This window comes from Ambystoma mexicanum, chromosome 6p (assembly GCF_040938575.1).
Source record: "Ambystoma mexicanum isolate Mex_15411 chromosome 6p, UKY_AmexF1_1, whole genome shotgun sequence".
Taxonomy (NCBI): domain Eukaryota; kingdom Metazoa; phylum Chordata; class Amphibia; order Caudata; family Ambystomatidae; genus Ambystoma; species Ambystoma mexicanum.
The window spans coordinates 588,658,477-588,676,937 of NC_090935.1; the positions used below are offsets into that span (position 1 = coordinate 588,658,477).

The window sequence follows — 18,461 nt, forward strand, 5'->3', positions numbered from 1 at the left end:
AGCTGAACACGAGGACTTCCAACACTTGAACGTGCGGTAAAAATATGAAGATGGCTGTCAGAGGAGAGGCTTAGGTAGAGGGCAAACTGTGACCACAAAAGTGATGGGTGGAAGGTTTTGAATGAATCTGTACCACTGGCAACGCTCTGGCCAACCTTCCACACCACCATTTTTTAGCCCGTCTGCGCCATTTTAAAAGGGATGTGACCTAGCAGTTCGGGCTGGACTGCCCCTTTTGAGGTGGGGCCAAGCCCGATTTGCATATGGTCTTTCCCCTTCTGTAATGGCTTGGCAGGCGAAGAACGATGGTCTGGAGGGTTGCCCAGAGCAATGCCAGAGGTTAAGATTCACTCTAAACCTTCCAGCCATCACCTCTTTGTTTTTGCTTAGGTAGAGGGCAGTCATTGGCTGGGAGCAGTATGACAGTTCAGAAGTTAAACTGATTTTTTCTTTACCAAGGATTCCCAGCCTGACGACGGGGAATATTCAAGAGCATGTGAATCCATGCCAGACCCCATGCTGGAGAAATGCTTCGTACTCCTGTGACTAATTAGAGGGATACTCCCCTACCTCCCCTTCCCACACGGAACCTCGCACATTATCTCCTGGGTGTTATCTAGACTATGAAAACAGCAGCCTCTATGTTGGAATGCCAGAATGGCCCACAAAAAACTCCAACGCATCCAAAATACTGCAGTAAAGCTAATTACGAGACTTAACGGAAGAGACCAAATCACACCAGCCCCAAAAACCACACTGGCTTGCAATTAAAAAAACACATCAACTTTAAAGCCCTCTGCATCACCCACAAATCACTACATGGACAAGAAGCCGAATTCCTTCAAGCCAGAATCAATCGCTACCAACCAGAAAGAAACCCAAGATCGAGCAACAACGTCCACATCAAAATGAAACGCTTAGAAACGGAAATTCAAAGGAACCACATTCTCCTATTTGATAGCCAAACTATGAAACTCAGTACCGAAGGAAATAAAGAACTAGAGAAGATAACCTAACCTTCAGAAAACCACTGAAAACCTGGAGTTTCAATTCACAGAGAAGCATAAAAACGGGCACCCCCACAAATAATACACCAGACCCAAGGCTGACGTGGGACAACATGCATCATGGAACCAACAATAAAACAACCATATATCTTGAGCCAAACATACTAACCATGCCCCAGCTCCTTTCCCCTCTCCCGCATACTTCCCACATACTACACATATCCAAAAGGGACAGCCATACTACACACAAAAAAACACAAGCCACACACCCACTGCAAACAAACCACCCAGACACCGGACGTAACCCCTCCAGACACAAGAAGCCCAGTGCACATAAAGTACACTCAGAAACCTGACACACAGAGATAACCGTTTCTCCTGTTTCTGCAAGCATCAACAGACTACAACCTATATCCTATCCCTCTTCATCACTAACCAATCACCACCGGCTTTCTTACAGAGCCACATGATCACCTGGAGACCATACAAATGTCAGCAGTGCACAGTATAAATCAACGTAACATAACTTGAAGAGCCGGTGGGGAAGATGACTAATGTGAAGAACATCTCTTTCTTGTAGCCAAAAAGAGTCTGAGTAGTTTTAGGCAAGAAGAGTGGGCTCACATACATCATAGCAAGGAAAATCCGCAAATTGCGGTTCAATTTACCCCGGAACCAAAGCCCCATCAAGGTCTTTCAGTTGCAGAGATAAAAAAATTATTGAAGTTGGCAGAAGTAGGATTGGTCAGTGTCTGCAGGCTTTGAAATCAGCTGCGATGAACCAAGGGATTCAGTCACTTCCACCCAAGAGGGGAGCCACTTGCAAGGCTAGGGATGTGAGCCCGCTATGCAACATTCCCCCTAGTGATGGCAGTAAGCAGGCCCCATCAGCGACAGACTCCCCGCTTGGGAATACGGACTTCCTTTCCCTTAAGGAATTCCCTTCTTACTATTCCCCAAAAACCAGTACAACTTTATTAACTGACAGACAACTAAACTCCTCTTACATGTATTATTGTAATGTAATCCTAGAAGAAAAATATCACCTAGTACTGTGACGAGTAAGAATATGTAGAGTGCTTGTCTGTCAAGTGTGTTAAGTACTCACATAAAGAAGCCAACAGGAGGCATAGTGAATATGGTGCCAACACAGAGGAAGGACTTTCTGTGGAAGCTGGGGAAGCCACAGCAGTGCGTCATAAAAAGAGGTGGGTCAAGAGCATAAGGAAGTGAGACCCCAGGAGTTTCAAACCAGCCAGAACGGGGAGGCTGGGAAACCAAGGGAGACGCTGCCTTGCCTTTCAAACATCAGCTACGGAGAAGGGACAGCAGCATCCTGTGCAACCAGCAGAGCAGAGGAAATCTATAATAGTCCCTGGAGAGATGCTCGAGAAGGGCGAGTGAATAATCCTTTCGTTGGCGTGCCGGGTAGGCAGTACGCCAATAACCGACCCAAGGGTGTCGGTTCATGGAAGGAGAACCCAACCAACAGACCAAAGGAGGAAGGTGGTGGCATGGAACGGAACCGAAGGAAAATCCATTGCATTGACAAATTTGCCAAAGATCGAAGTGCGTCAGAAGGAAGAAGGAGGACACGGAAGAAACCAGAGAATCATCCTGACCGACAATGGAGGAGAGAAAGAACACTGACCCAGTGATGCGGACCCCCTTTAATACTCTCAAAGTGGGAAAAGACCACAGAACAGATTATCATGCCATGTTCTTTTTGGAGAGGGGGGCCTGCTACCATTTTTGAAAAACCCTTTAATACAGGTACTGGGTGAGCTGGGGACCCGGGGAGCGAGATATAAAGAGTAAAGATCTGTCGGGGACCCTTGTCCCAGTGGTTGGCAAAAGTGTATGAGGATTGAAGATAATCCAGGAGGCAGACCTACTCATCCCAGTGATCAGCAAAAATATAAGAACTATTTAGGAATACAGGATACCTGCTCCTGTGACTGGAATGACCGCGAGAGCAATAAGTCAGACAAAGACTTTGTTTATACATCGCGAGAAGAAAGAAAAGACAACAAAAAAGGTTTGGAGAAACAGGGGGGAAACCAATACACAAGGGCCTGGGAAGACCCATTGAAAGAACTGAAGGAACGATTAGAAGGAGACTATTGGAAGATATCTAATTGAAGAGAGTTATGCAGAGAAGCATCCCTCAGAGAAGGGAGTCATTCTCCTGGTCTTTTGTTATGCACCAACAGTGGTAGGGTCATCTTAGGCTGGCTTCTGACAGAGGATGGACTATTAAGTTTGGACAACGAGACCCCTACTTTAGTTTTGTTAGGTAGGGCATCCCATAGACTAGGCTTAGTGAGGTGTTTACTTATTATTTAAATAAAAGAAAGTTGAACATGGCACATTATATTCCGTCTCCTCCTCCTGACCACACAGCCTAGAAGGTATAGTAAGCCTATCTGGTGGCAATGTTTGTTTTGAAGGTGGAGTGTGCTGGGGTTCAACGTGCCTTGGTGGCACCTTCTTGGGTCTCATCATGGGCTCTGGCAGTGTTTAAAGTTGTTTCCGCAATGTTGACCGTGAGAAGGTGTGTTTTCATGTCAAGGGTCTCAATGTAAAATCAGACATCGAGTGCGACAATGTTGTGAGGCTCGATATAGAAGGCTTGGACTGCTGAGAGGACAATGAGCTCAGAGGTATCCACTCTTGAGAAGATCGCTGGTGTAGGCCTACAACAGTGTCTCTCAACATCAAGTGGTTCTCATGGTCCCAGTGGTGGAGCTTGTAATTCACACTGCCACCCCCGCCCAGGGTATCACTGCAGGCTTTTTCAGAGCCTTTGTGCTGGGAATTCTCAAATCACAGCTTCTTGGGGCATGTAGGCTAAAAAGGTGAAGACTGCAGAGGATTCTTAGAACACCCCAGCTTCAGTATGAACCAGATTCCATCTCTATCCACCAGCATGACATGTTTTGGCAAATGGTGAACTCACCTGTGCGACTATTAAGGCATCAACTAATGCACAATGCATGCTCAACTTTCAAAAGAACGATTGCTATCACACAGTAGACACATTCATCAAAATGTGACCTCTTTAGGTCAAAAGCAGAACTATTGTCAAGAGGAACATGTTACTTACCCCTGGTAATGTTCTTTCGATTGGATGTTCCTCCAACCTATTCCTCATCTTTGACATGTAATGTCCAGCTTCAGAAAAATAAAAATCGGCAGAGGGCGTCGTGCTTCGAGGGCGTTGATTCGATGTCCCTCGAAGGCCTCCGTCGAGGGTGACGTAATTCGAGGTTATATATAGCGCGCGCGGCACCCGTTTGCCTCAGTTCTGTTTTTACACTCCTCGTGTAGCAAATATGCCCATAAATACGGGCATAGCAGTATTGAGCCATGGTGGAACGAAAGCTGTAATAGCATGGGAAGTTCTACAGAGGGGTATGTTAGGAGGGCAATGAGGAATACGTTGAAGGAGCATCCAGTCGAAAGGACATTACCAGGTGTAAGTAACTTGATCTTCGAATGGATTGTGTCCTCCAAAGTATTCCACATCTTCGACAGACTCCTAAAGCAGTATCCATGCTTGGAGGAGGGCGTCGAAAGTATATATTAAGGATTTTCAAGGGCAGAGTAAAGTACTGCCTTACCAAAAACGACATCTTGAGCATGGGAAGCATCCAGAGAATAATGCTTTGTAAACTTGTGTATTGATGACCGCGTTGCAGTATCACAAATGTTTTTAATAGGGACGCCACTTTGAAGGGCTGTAGATGTAGCCATGTCCCTGGTGGAATGAGCTTGCAAACCTTCAGGAGGGCCTTTGCCTGCCAGTCTGTAGCATTCGGATATGGTAAGAACGATCCATCTAGACAAGGTCTGTTTACAGCCTGGCCTAGTTTGTGTCCTGTGTATCCTATAAAGAGTTGGTCGTCCCCTCTCAATTTTGACATTCTGGAGATGTAAAAAAGTAACGCTCTTCTAGGGTCAAATCTATGGAGCCTTTCCTCTTCCTTACTAGTATGAGGTGGAGGATAGAATGAAGGCAGAACAGTGTTCTGACTTTAATGAAAGTCAGAAATTATCTTTGGCAAGAAGGAAGGTTTTACCCTTAAAACAACCCTGTCTTTATGGAATATGGTAAAGGGCGGCCTGGATGAAAGTGCCTGCAACTCAGCCCGGGCTGATGTTAGAGCTACCAATAGTATTGTCTTAAAGGTTAACAACCTTAACCCACATGTGTGCACAGGTTCAAATGGAGCACACATCAGGAATTTCAAAACCAGTTTAAGGCCCCAAACCAGAACCTGAAAAGGAGATGGAGGGAACACATTAGTGAGCCCTTTTAGAAATTGAGTAACCAGTGGGATATTGAAATAAGAGCATTCCTCTGATGAGCGCTTATAGATTGACAGCGCTGCCAAGTAGCCCTTAATGGTGCCAACCTGAAGACCCTTTTTGGCTAAGACAAGCAAAAAGGACAAAACATCCAGAGTTTTACATTGAAAAGGATCAACATTCTTTTCTTTGCACCAGTTGCAAAACCTAATCCAACAGCAACGGTAAAGAGACTTTGTTGCTGGCCTTCTTGCCAAAAGCATCACCTCCATTATGTCACTCGGGAGGTCCTAATCCTTGTATCTCAGCCTTTCAGAAACCAAGCGTGAAGGTTGCGAGTCTTGACCTCCGGATGGAGAACCTGACACTCTTGAGAGAGAAGTTCCTCTCTTTGTGGAAGACGCATCGGAGGACAGATGGATATGTCCAGAAGGTCTGGGTACCACGTCCTCCTGGCCTAATCCGGGGCAATCAGGATCATGTGTTTCCTGAACCTTCTCAACCTCCTTATTACATGAGGAATGACGGGGATTGGAGGAAAAGCATACAGTAGTGGAAACTCCCAGTCGACCATGAACGAGACTCCTAGAGCTCCTCTTGGGGGAAAATCCCTTGAGCAGTACTGCTCGCACTTCTGGTTGACATCGGTCGCGAACCGATCCACTTGAGGGGGTTCCCCAAAGGGTGAACATCTCTTGAAGGCATTCCTGAGCTAGTTCCCACTCATGGGAGACTGTGCTCGGCCTGCTCAGAGCGTCCACCGCCATGTTCTCCCCCTGACTCCCCAGCTCGGTGAACTGCTGATAGGGAGATTCCTTCTTGAATTGCCCAGTACCAGAGCTACATTGCTTCTCTTCACAGTGGAAGTGGCCCTACACCTACTCTCTTGTTGTCCATCATTATCAGGACATTCTTTCCCCGTACAGAGGGCAGGAAAGCCTTCAGCACTAGTCCGATTGCTCTCAGCTCCAAAAGATTGATGTGTAGTTTGGACTCCGATGGAGACCAACGACCACTGATTGTCAGATTGTTGTCATGGGCTCCTCACCCCTTGAGTGATGCGTCCTTCACTACTGTAATCTGTAATGTAATGGTTGCCAAAAGGGTTCTCCCTTCAGAATATTTTCCTCGCAGGCCCACCACAGAAGATCCTGTGAGACTCTTTCTTATTGGAATCTGAAGTCGGTCCGACATCTTTCCTGAGAATTGGGACCACTGTGTTCTGAGAGCCCATTGAAGGGATCTCATTCTCAGGGGGGCCTCTGGCACGGAAAAATGCAGGAAGCCATGAGGACGAGCAACCTCAAAAAAATCAAAGGCCGGAAGACTCTGGGCACTCTGAAATTGGTAACCATCTGAAGAATGTCTTGAGCCCTCTCCTCGGGTGATGAGCGCTTTCCCAAAGATGTATCCATCACAGCTCCGATGTATTGGAGCTTTTGGGAGAAGCCCAGTCTGTGAAGAGAGTGACAGGTAATGTTGAGCTGACCCAAGACTTGCTCAGGAGAACGCACCCTGATCAGCCAATTGTCCAGGTAAGGGTAGACATGAATCTCCCCCCCGCCCCCTTCTCCCACCACAACCGCCCTCAGTTTGGTGAAAACCCTCAAGGCAGATGTCAGCCCGAATGGCAGAACTGGAAATTGATAATGTGAGCCAGCCACTGCGAACCTCATGTATGCTCTGTGCTTGAGATGAATAGGCACGTGGAAATAAGCATCCCGAAGGTCCAATGACACCAACCAATCCTGTAGTTGGAGGGCCTGAAGGAACCGAGAAATTGACCATCTTGAACTTGTCCTTCCTGAGGAACTTGTTCAAGTATCTCAAGTCCAAGATGGGTCTCAGTCCTCTGTCCTTTTTGGGGATCAAAAATAAGGTGAATACAAACCCTTGTTCCTCTCCGCTACAGGTACTGGTTCTACCTTTCTCTATCAGGGTTAAAATTTCCTGCACAAGGAATTGATACAGACTCTTCAAAGAGCGGGTCCCCGGTGGATTGTCCTGAAGGCTTCTTATAAAAGGAAGGCAGTAACCATGGGCTACTGTTTCCAGAGCCCAAGCATCCAAAATAATGTCTTGCCATTCTTCTAGATGCTGAGACAGTCTGCCCCCCCCCACTTGTGAGCTGTGACTCAAGACCTCAGAGTGGTTTTGTAGGGGTTGTTGCAAAGGCTGATGGTAAGGAGGCTGCTTCTTGAGCTGGCTTGGCACCTCTACCTCGTCCAAAAACCAAAAAAAAAAAAAAGCCAAACGGTGGGAACCTCATCAAACATTGGCACCTTGAGGTAAGGCCATATAGTAAAACAAAGGGTGGTGCCAGGATAGCAAGATAAACTGCTGAGAGCAAGGCAGAAGGTTATGGGTATTAAATCATTATTTTATTTTATTCTGATTGGAGTATAAAAATACATATCAAAATCACTAAACATTTTCAAATGAATTCTTTTTTTTTTTAAAAGAAAGCATCCTAACTTCATGCATTCATTCAAACTAATTTAATTCCTAAAATATTTCATTATTTTAAGATTTTGGAAAGAATTCCAATTCATTTCCACTGTGTTTCTAACAGTAGTTCACTCCAAACAAAGTATGAGGAAATCTTCTCTGGCCTCTATGACCAGCCATTCCTCTCGCCTTTCCAAGTGAGGGGTAGTAACGAAAGAATCTACCCCTCCAAGGTTGTCCACTAGGACGAAAAGGCTGAGGTTTCCCAGTAGCGGCGCCTAAAGATTTGGCTGCCGCCTTCCAGATCTGCTACTTCTCAAGGTTCTCGTCAGCCTTGTTGCCAAAAAGGTGAAACCCGTCAAAGGGCATGTTGAGAAGTCTAGCTTGCACATCGGGTGCAAAACTGGACTTCCACAACCACGCAAATCTGCGCATCAAAGTGCTAGTAGCATGGACCTGCCAATGCTATCTGCAAAATCCAATCCAGATTTAAGGTATTCACACATGGCTTCTTTGCCATCCTTAATAATAGCTAGGAAGTCTTCCCCTTCGGGAATATGCTCTGTTGCCATAGAAATGCACTCCCATAGAGCATACAAAAACTTTGCGAGGGCACAAGTGGCGTTGGCATATTTAAGTGCCATGCTCCCTGTGGAAAATACCTTTCTCGCCCATCAATCTACACGCTTGTTGTACCTATCAGGAGGGATGGTAGGGTACGCTGCTTGTTTTGAAGTAGAAGTAGCTGCCTGGACCACCAGACTATCTGGAGTGGGGTGTTTCGACAGGTAGCTGGGGTCACTACTAGACGGACAGCATTTCTTGGTGAGATTATGGTCCACATGAAAAGGCAAAACTATATCAGTAGGTGGACCCTTGTCCAGAATGTCTGTCAGATAGTCTTGGTCATAGGGTGCTGGAGGCCTACTCCAACCCTAGTACTCGACCACTTTACACATCAGCTGCCTATAAGATGGTTTTGAAACCAGGGGCTTCGGCGTTGTCCATGTCGTAAACATTTTCCTAACCAGTGCCTTTTTTGGAGGGACACTAGGCTCTAAAGGCTTAGCTGGCAAAAGTGGCAGAGCTGGCATTGATGACTTACGCATCGATGTCGACCCTGGCGTCGATGGCATCGACAGTTTAATAGGGGTCGAGAGCCTGATGGGCGTCATAGGCACCAATGATGTTGAAGGTCTCGAAGGTGTGGACTACCTCGACCTCTCCCCATGTCTCGAGTGATCCTTGATTTTTCAGATCGAGGCCTCGAGGTCTCTCGATGCAGACCACCCATTTTACCCGGGCTCGAGGGAGCACGAATTTTAGGCCGAAACCTCTCATTTCTGGCTTCCTTAGAAGGCTCGGTCAGAGCACGACTTTGTTTTTCAAAGATTTTTAGTATTTCCACACGGAAAGATTCCAATTCTGCGGGTGCAGACATTTTTTGAAGTGCAAGCAACCCTTTCGGGGGAACCGTCAGACGAAGACGTCGACGGAGGCGACCTGCGGTTCCTCCTCTTCGAAGGAGAGTGGCAGGAACCACGACCTGACCTAGAACGCTTGGCCTACTTCCTCCGAGGAGAGCCGCCTCTCGGCTCATCGGTCGAAGGCCCAGCAGGTCAGGGCTTAAAGGACTTGGAAACTTTTTCTACCTTAAGCTTCCCCTTTCGTTCCCTCAGGCTTTTCCCGTCATGGACTAGCACTTGGAACAAGCGCTCGTATCGTTGTCCTCCCCGAGGCACCACAGGCAGATTAGATGCGGGTCGGTTACGGACATCTTCGATCCGCAATCTCTGCATTTTTTGAAACCAGACTTAGGTGTCTACGAAGAAGACATAATTATTGACTTTTGTGGAAACAATCGCTCGAGTAACAACTGTCACAAGAGTAAGGCGCACTGAATTTCTCATGAAGCAAACGCATTAGCGTAAAAACGGAACTGGCCAACAGGCACTGCGCATGCTACATATACCCTCGGATAACGTCACCCTCCACGGAGGCCTTCGAGGGACACCGACTCGACACCATCAACGCACTGCGCCCTCTGCCAAAAATATTTTCCAAAGCAGCCGAAGCTGGACATTGCATGTCAAAGATGAGGAATATGTTGGAGGACACAATCCATTAGAAAATAGGTTTAAAGCATTGTCATCAAAAAAAGATGCTTAGAAGGGCAAAATGGATGCGAGACTGTAATGAGGCAAGAAACAAAATAAAAAAAATTACAAAACACACATTTATTTCAAATATATGGCACACGCGTTTCCAAATCTTCCCACGCAGGGATTGAAAATGTAGTGACTTGCACAGTGAGTGATGGGAGGAAGACACTACTTGCTGCTTCAAAGTGACTAATATCTTTCTTGTGTGCAATGATTGCCTAGCTGCTTCCTTGATTTCTCAGTTTATGAAGTTTTCAATGTAGGAAACTGGCAAAATGCAATTATTCTGAATGATGAAACAATACAATATTATTTAAGTAAAACATTTCTATGTTAAAAAGTTCTCATGGCTCCAACACACAAGCAGTTACTGATATCAATGAAGATCCCATGATTGATAAAAATATAACTTCTGCTTACACAGAACAGTTGGGGCCATCTTTTTCGCTGTGTATCTGAAAAAGAATGGCAAGTAAACAAAGTTAAGCTATACTATATATAGTTAGTAAAAAACAGTTTACTTGGTCCTCTCTTTCAGATACATGGGCACAGGCCCATGAGTACAATCGTGATTTAAAATCATGAAAAGAAATGAGTAACTTTAAAATGATTTCAAAGCAGTCCGGTAAACTCTGTATTTCAAAATGGTGCATGAATTGTGAATTTATGATGTGCTGCTGTAGCCTTCACCATTCTATCTTCAAAATATAAGCAAAAATAAAGGGAAAGCTCAGGGTGGATGAAAGGGCCACTGTCGGAGCAATGATGTGGCTTAATTTGCCACTGTGCTAAATCTGCTACGTAGAGTTCCTGGGTAAATTGTCTCTTTTTCTATGTGTTTGCATTTGGAGTACTTACCATTTTATTAATGGCAGATTTGCTGTGCTGGGGTAAGGCGACCCCTTTGTTCTACGGAAATCTTGCCCTAGGGTTTTCTGTTAGGTGATGGTAAATAGCTGCTCTTTTCACCCTGCAAGTTCAAAGGGTCTAGCTCTAGTTTATGTCATGAGAAGGCCTAACTAGTCACAGCGGCACTATATACTGAAAGGTAATTGTAAATGACAGCATTCTAAGACTTCACATAGAGAGGAGCCAAGCTGCCACGTTTGATAAACAATACACCAAAGTTGTTGTGGTGTAGTACTGCATTCTTGTCCCACTAAAATGCCATTGGGTGCTCTTCGAAGGGAAGTACTCTGACCTGGAAAGCCATGGAACGTTGTTGCATTAGCCCATCAGACTTCCATAGATGTAAATAGAATCATGGTGCAGCAAGGTATTTTGAATTTGGCAAGCAGGCAGGAAAAATAAAAAATAAAACAAACATAGAAACTCTTCAAACAGGTTTGAAAGGTCTACACCGTGAGTGCCTCCGTAGGGAACCCTGAAGAGGAGGATAGGCAGTGTCAGTGGGTGCTGGCAACAGGTCTATGTGGAGTGGGCCACCCATTGGAACAAATAGTTTCCACTTATATTTATGTGTCCACCCATGCATCCCCAAAAAGCAACGTACATCAATGGACGTTCGCTCGAGCTCTCAGCGTACTTCACAAAAAATGTCTTTTATACAAAAAATAAGTCAGACGTGATGTCGTACTACGTGGCAAAAGGCGAAACAAAAAAAAACTACGCAGGATTGCGATTGGTTCAAGAAGAACATCCAAGTATACTTTCTATAAGGGGTGGGATTGTGATTGGACGTCTACTGTCAGAAGGACAACTTATGCCTTCCTCTAAAACATATAATCTTCAGCACTATTAAGTACACTGTATATCATTGGCTCCCAACCTATAAGGCCCTTCGTTATATGGCCCCCTATAATTAGTTGGCATGCTCATGCCAGGCACGCACATTCGGTTCACTTAGCAACACGTAAGCTCAGGTGCGGGGAGGTGGACTTGACTGTACCTCCCCGACCAATAGGCCCATCATCTCTCATCACCCATGCCTTCTACCATGAAGGTTGCCTTTGAACTTGGCCTTGCAGAGTATTCTTGTCTCTGGGAATATAAGGGAGTGTGTGAGCACGCACTATTGTCCTAGAACTCCTCGCTCAACTCCATTTCCATTCTTGGCTCACATGACAGGAGACTATGATCTGGTCCCTTTTGGAGCATTTAAAGGTCTTAAATGAATAAAACTTAGCACACTTGGTGTTCTTTCTTTGCACCTTAACAAGGGACGATTCAGCTTCTCATGTTCACCGCCTTCAAGAATAGATAACCAGTCTTGGCTGCTTCAGCTTTGACACTAGGCCAAACAGTCCTTCCAGACTCGTCCACAATCTCAGCTAATTCTTGCTGCGACACAGCTCTTGGCCTTTCCTCCATGGGTCCAGGCTTACTAAATTGACACCTATGTCTAGCTTCTATACAATGGCGGTTTCGACTGCTGTCTATTCACTACTTATAGCCAGCTTCCAAGATTACGTGATCTACTTGCGTTACAGCATCTGTACAGTTATTGAATGGCTTCAATTTTCTGCAGTGCTCCCGACACGTGCAATCTTCTCTTTGCATATGAAAGTTTACTCGATTCTTGACTTCACCATCAGTTTCTGTATGGGCTATATGTTTTCTTCAGTCAGTATTCTCAGGGCGTCACGCTCGTCTTTCATGACATCACCAGCTCTCCTTTCACTCTTTTTCATATTCCTTTGGGGAGTTCCTCCCTCAGATTGTCATCTCTTCGGGGATACATTTGATAGGGTTTTCTCAGTGAGCATCTTTTCTTGAATATTCTCTGTGGTATGGTCACAACTGCGGGTGTTAAGCATGGCACAATCTCAGACTTCCAACATACAGGCGTTAGGGAGGCGGGATTTCCTGCAGAGACAGGTAGCTGCTCCTCTACACTAGGAATTGCCCATGTTTTCAGTAAACGAGGAGGCAGAACTAATTGTCCTGCCAAAACATGAAAAACTGTTTAAGCCATGTGTGACGAATCAACTTCCGGGGCACCAGTGGTCCAGGGATGAATATCGGTTTCTAAAAAACATCAACCAGCCCCACACCTCTAGACACCAGAAGGGATCCGAACGGATTGGAAACACAAGTAAATTATAAACCTGCTTTTCCAATTTTGGTAATGTGGACGGAGTGGCAGTCTTATCTTGGTCAGTTGCAACACAGCGAAAATACAATTCTTACCCAATGATAAAAGGGACTGTCCAGTCAAGGTTGTATACAAATATATACTTTATTATTATTACAACAGACAGTTCTAGCACACTAAAAAATACAGCACACCATGTAGAGGAACACAGAGGACGGACAGTTTTATGAAGGACAGAGATGCACTATGGATACTGACAGGAGGGTAGTCAGTAAAGCAATCAGTCCTAACTGCTCAAGGTTATTTGGTTTCAGCACTAAGGGAGTAAGGGGTCGTAAATGTCACTAGGGGCCTTCGGAGAAGGACCAGGGGGACAGATCCACAATGTACCTGGTGCTTGACATGATCTTGATGCTCTATACAAACTAAAAGGAACTCCATAAACAGCGGGAACCAAATGGAGCAATACGTAAAAGAACAACAGAACAATGTTCACTTGTAGAAAAGAATTTGGTGTATTATTTGATCGAGTATTACATCAACTAGTGATTCATCACATAATTCATCAATATGTGGTATATCGTGAAAATGACAATTAAATGAATAAAAACAGTATTAAGGAGAAAGAAATCAGAAACATTTATTTCATATAGAAAAAACATTAAATGAATGGACATAATTAACACTTGATATTTTAAAGGTGTTTAGCAAAGTAGCATGACAAAACACTCATGTATAATGAAACAAACACAAAAACAGTTATTAGAAAACAATCATTGACACAAAGGAGTTTTACTTCAGAGGGCACAAAAAGTTATAGTAGGGCAGAAAACACCATTTATCTTTCTAACTGGCTGCAATTGACTCATATGTGCTTCATATTTTCAAGAATCAATTTTTAGACGAAAGCAATAAAAAGTATCCAAAACTCAATTTATGGACAAAAAGGAACATGAATGGATCATCAAATGTCCACCTGGCTAATAAATGCCAGGATGAGGCTGGCAGAGAAAACCTACGCCATCCGCTACGGTTGACTCATGAGGCAATCTTGTGGCTTAAGCGGGAAAAGCCTAGCGCTCTCGTTATAACCAAGACAGTTATAAACGTGAACAGTAAACTAGCGTAGGCAACAATATTGACATTTTGGTGGAAGTTGTAATGTATACCAACTTCGCCAGGAAGAGATTATCTAGGATCAGCCCCTAGAAGAGAATGTACAAATGAGGTATTATAACTAATTAGATGGACCTACATGGGTCCAAACGCAGTACAGAAAGAAGAGTACATCGATATACCACATTTACCTTGTTTAAATCCAATTAAATTGTTCAATCAAAGCTGGACAGCCAAAGCCAGAGAGTGCCCAAGGGATTGTCCCTAAAATCAAAAAGACCCATCACCAGTGAGCTTTACAAGAGGGTGCATAGTCCTAAGACTGATGTATGGGTCATGCAAAGAGTGAATTTGGGATTTGCTGAAAAAAAAAAGAAGGGGAAAAAGAAAGAGTAGGGGAGGACCGAGAATCCAGCATTTATTACTACTGTGAGCTTATGAATAGGAGGCAAGACATGTCAAAGCTCAGTATAGCGCTTACCTCAATTAGAGGTGATAACCATTGTGTAGACCAGCAATAGATTTAGCAGAATAACGAGATACAGCTATTACGGAGGATGAAGTCTTCATCAATTCACATAGTTCTTCCCTCTGAAAGGGGGTCTGCGTGCAGAGGTTGCCTACCGTAAACAGCATTCACTGCCCTTCATACAGAGGGGTGGGAGCTAGCTTCAAGCGGACACATTGCATATCAAAGAGGTATTGGTGTTTCCTATCCCCTTTTGTCATTTCTACGATCAGGCCCGTTTCAATTAACTCTCATCAGTATGCGCTGCCACCAGCAGAGCTTAGACAATAGAGGGTAGATCCATGGAGCCTTTGATATTTTAATTAGGTTGGCCATAGCCGGAGGAAGGTGTTGCCTTCCCCCTTCCTGAGATGCTTAGATGTGCATGTGGCTGTCACATTCCAGCTAAATGTGACAGGGAGGACTGCGCCTGTAGACTGTGTCCCCCCCAGAGTACACATGACTATGCGTTTGTTGTGCGGTGAGCATTGGGAAATGTGTGCGGAGTAGCCACACACATTTCCCGGAGGTTTATCTACCAACATTATATTTCTTTAATAAAAAAAAAAATTTTTTTAAAAAGATCAAACCACCCCAGGCAAGCGCACACTCCCAGTGCCGATGGTCGATTTCCTCACACCATGAGATGCTGCAATCCTTTCACCTCAAAGAAGCAAGAACAGCATCCATGATGGTGGACTGCCCCAATTATTTCCATCAGCAGCAGGGACATCTGCATGTTGACCGCTATCAAGGTTTGTGATATATGTGAGCTAAATCAATGCACTAGTTAGACCTTATGCTTGAAGTCATGAGGTCAACGGCCATCAACATCAGACATTAAGCAATCACCGAAGTCAGCAACTATGAAGTCGAAAAGGAAGCAAAAATAGGAATGTTCAGATTTCGAAAGTAAAAAATGAAAGCAACTGCATAAAAAACATGCATATAATTCTCTTTTTTTCCATTCAATTTCCTTATAAAAACGTCTATTCAAAGAGCAGTACACCTTTTTCCATGCTTTAAATGTGAAAGACATTTTAACATGTCATAAGAATAAGCCCTAGCGATCCCACAATATACGCGGTACTACAACTTGAACATCATAGAGATGAGGTTATACAAGCACTTGGATATATAATCAATAGTGCAACCAATATAGTGTTGCCATTAAGTTCATGGGAACGTGCTTCTAATTTGGCAAACCAGAACGCCTCATGCAGTGCTAAAGGTTTAGCCATATTGCCACCATGTCTTGGGCATGCCCCTGTTTTTAGCATTATGAATGTTGTGCCAGTGTCGTTTGAAAAGTTGAGTCACCAGTGATTTCACGCTCTCCAATCCAATATAAGATTTGTGTTCACTCAGATGTGTTTATTTTTAGCTAATTGATAGCACATGGGCCTTTAATAAAAAAAAGTGACAAAGTTGATCAAAAAAAAGAGTTATCTGTAAAGGGGCGATTTTATAATCACCTCTGGTCTTAATACAAAGTTTGCATCCGGTGGATGCAAATGTGCCTTTCTTTTTAGGTAGCAGCTGATGGTTCACCTCTTGCCAACAAGTTCTCAAGGCAATGTTACAGACATTTTATTCACAGTGGGGTCACACTCAAACATCCAATGTCTTGGTTTCTTTCCTGCCAAAGTGGCCTTTTTGTCTAATTTGTGGGCTCTGGAACTTTCTTTGAAACATGCATTTTGCCAATATTTCAAGACCTACATATATCAAAATATGTTCACATTTTGCACAATGGCATACTTACACATCCACATGTAGTACATAATTTTTACAGTCTTCTGAAACTCTACAGGAATATCTACAGAGAAATCCTGGTAAAAGCAAGGTCCGACTGGAAAGTTCTGTGGAAGAGGAGGCCAGTTGTTCTTTCTACCTAGAAAATAGATCAACAGCTGACGTTAAAGGTTTCCTGCTAATAAAGTGGTTTACTTTAAAGCATAGTAGCAAACTAACATTCCAGTCAATACAACAGCAGCAATGCATACATATCACAGCAAGTGGTTGTAAATACAATTTAGAGCCACATACTCATGGTGCATAATGAAATTGCTAGAAATACTAAAAGGTTACCTCGGCTGTGTTGTGCTAATCCTACACTTGAATGCATTTCCCCCTTATGCGCCCTTATACCTAGAGTACTTAAAGGGGCGGTGTCATGCATCATAGTTTATTTAAAGCAAGGTAGTAACCCCTTTCCCCAGATCCCATCTATTACTTTATCCCATTCTGTCTCCGCTTTTAATAATTACTTTGATCACATTATCAGAAAACACTGGCAAAATTGCATCAAACCATTCCACTTAGTCTCCCAATCCCTAGGGATGCTCGTCTTTGGTCCCAATTGCCACCAGTTCCCCTTTAAGCTTCTTGTCGATTCGGGCCTCTATAATATCCACAAGTATCTGGATGATATAATTACCACATCGCTGACTAAAGTCATTCCTAAAGTAATTTCACAGTTGTAGCCAACTATGAAAAATACTTCCGTGGCATAGAGAACTTTCGATACATCGACAAATCTGACACCAATGATAAAGAAATCAATGTGGCCAACAGACCCCCTCCCCCCGACCAATTACAACTCCATCACTGGCCGACCCTTCCCCAGGTGAAAACCTTGAAAAGTATGCAGCACGGCAACTGCAAAATCCCCTTTCTTTTCACTTGTTCCTCCACCCGATCAACCAAAAACAGACATGGTGTGGGTGGTTGAGGATGCCGTTGAATCCTGAAGGAGGCATTGACTTTATGCTTACGCACTGCATTGTAGTCCAGTAGACCATGGTGAAATGTTTTCTATCAAATACACTCATAGGTTTTGGGAGGGGGGTAGGGCGGTTCGGTATCTTGGAGGTTTGTCAATTTTACCCCCCCACCCCCATCAGTGAACACTTAATTAACTCACACGTCCTTCATACAGAAACCCTTCCCAGGCTGTGTGGTGTGCCCCAAGGTTCTATCTTATCCCCTGTACTACTAAACATTTACATGCCTGCAATGAACTGAGGGGCATAGTATCGAGATCATGCATCGCTATTCACCAATATACATATGACAATCAACTACCTGCTGGTATCATAACTGGCAGATATTCTTTAACATAGAGTACCTCAGTGCCATCAATAATTAGATGTCTCGTTTCTATGAAACTCAGCCCATCACAGCGAGTTTGCTCTCATCTTCTTACTCTCCTTAACTCCTCCTCCCCATCCTCTTTTCCACTGCATCATCACTTGCTAGTTTCCCAATGTTATTCATTTCTGCTACGTCATTTGCCTTTACTACCGACTCCTTACTTGGCTTCCAGTCACAAATAACAAAATCCTGCTGCTTTCTCCTTCTTCTGAAAAAACTCAAAAGCTTTCCAGAGATTAATTTCTGCTGTTCTGGCTGGAAGATGCCTGCTTTGTTGCCCCTGGGTTTCCATAGTCCTTGCTTGCTCGCCTTAAAGCGGTTCTTCACTCTGCTGTTAACCTTCCATTTCAGGGTCCTGCACTTTCTTCTCCAACTACACTAGCTACTCTTTCATTTACACATCCTGTTGAAGCAGTGTTGCATTACTTTCCAGGTGCTTATTATAAAGGGCACATCTATCTGGACAAGAATCTTCAGGTCTTTTGTGTTTGCGGATGAACATGTTATGATATGACATGCTAGTTTATTTATATAGTACCTAAACACAATGCGTTTCAAAGCGCTTCAACCAGAATGTTCTACTCCTGAAAATAAAGGGTTTCCGGCATTCCAAATGCCGTAGAATCTTTGTGTTTATCAACAAAAGAGCACTTAGCGATTTAAGGCCCAGACGGCAGTAGCATAGTCTATGAATAATT

General features: G+C 44.1%; 1 protein-coding gene across 1 annotated transcript in view; it reads right to left on the reverse strand.

Moving 5' to 3' along the window:
- The window catches only part of SCAMP1 (secretory carrier membrane protein 1), a 498,174-nt gene that overhangs the window by 233,571 nt on the left and 246,142 nt on the right, over positions 1-18,461 (reverse strand). The window contains exon 5 of the mRNA XM_069627423.1: positions 16,373-16,501. Coding sequence (XP_069483524.1) covers positions 16,373-16,501 — 129 coding nt within the window. The remainder of the gene's footprint in view (positions 1-16,372; positions 16,502-18,461) is intronic.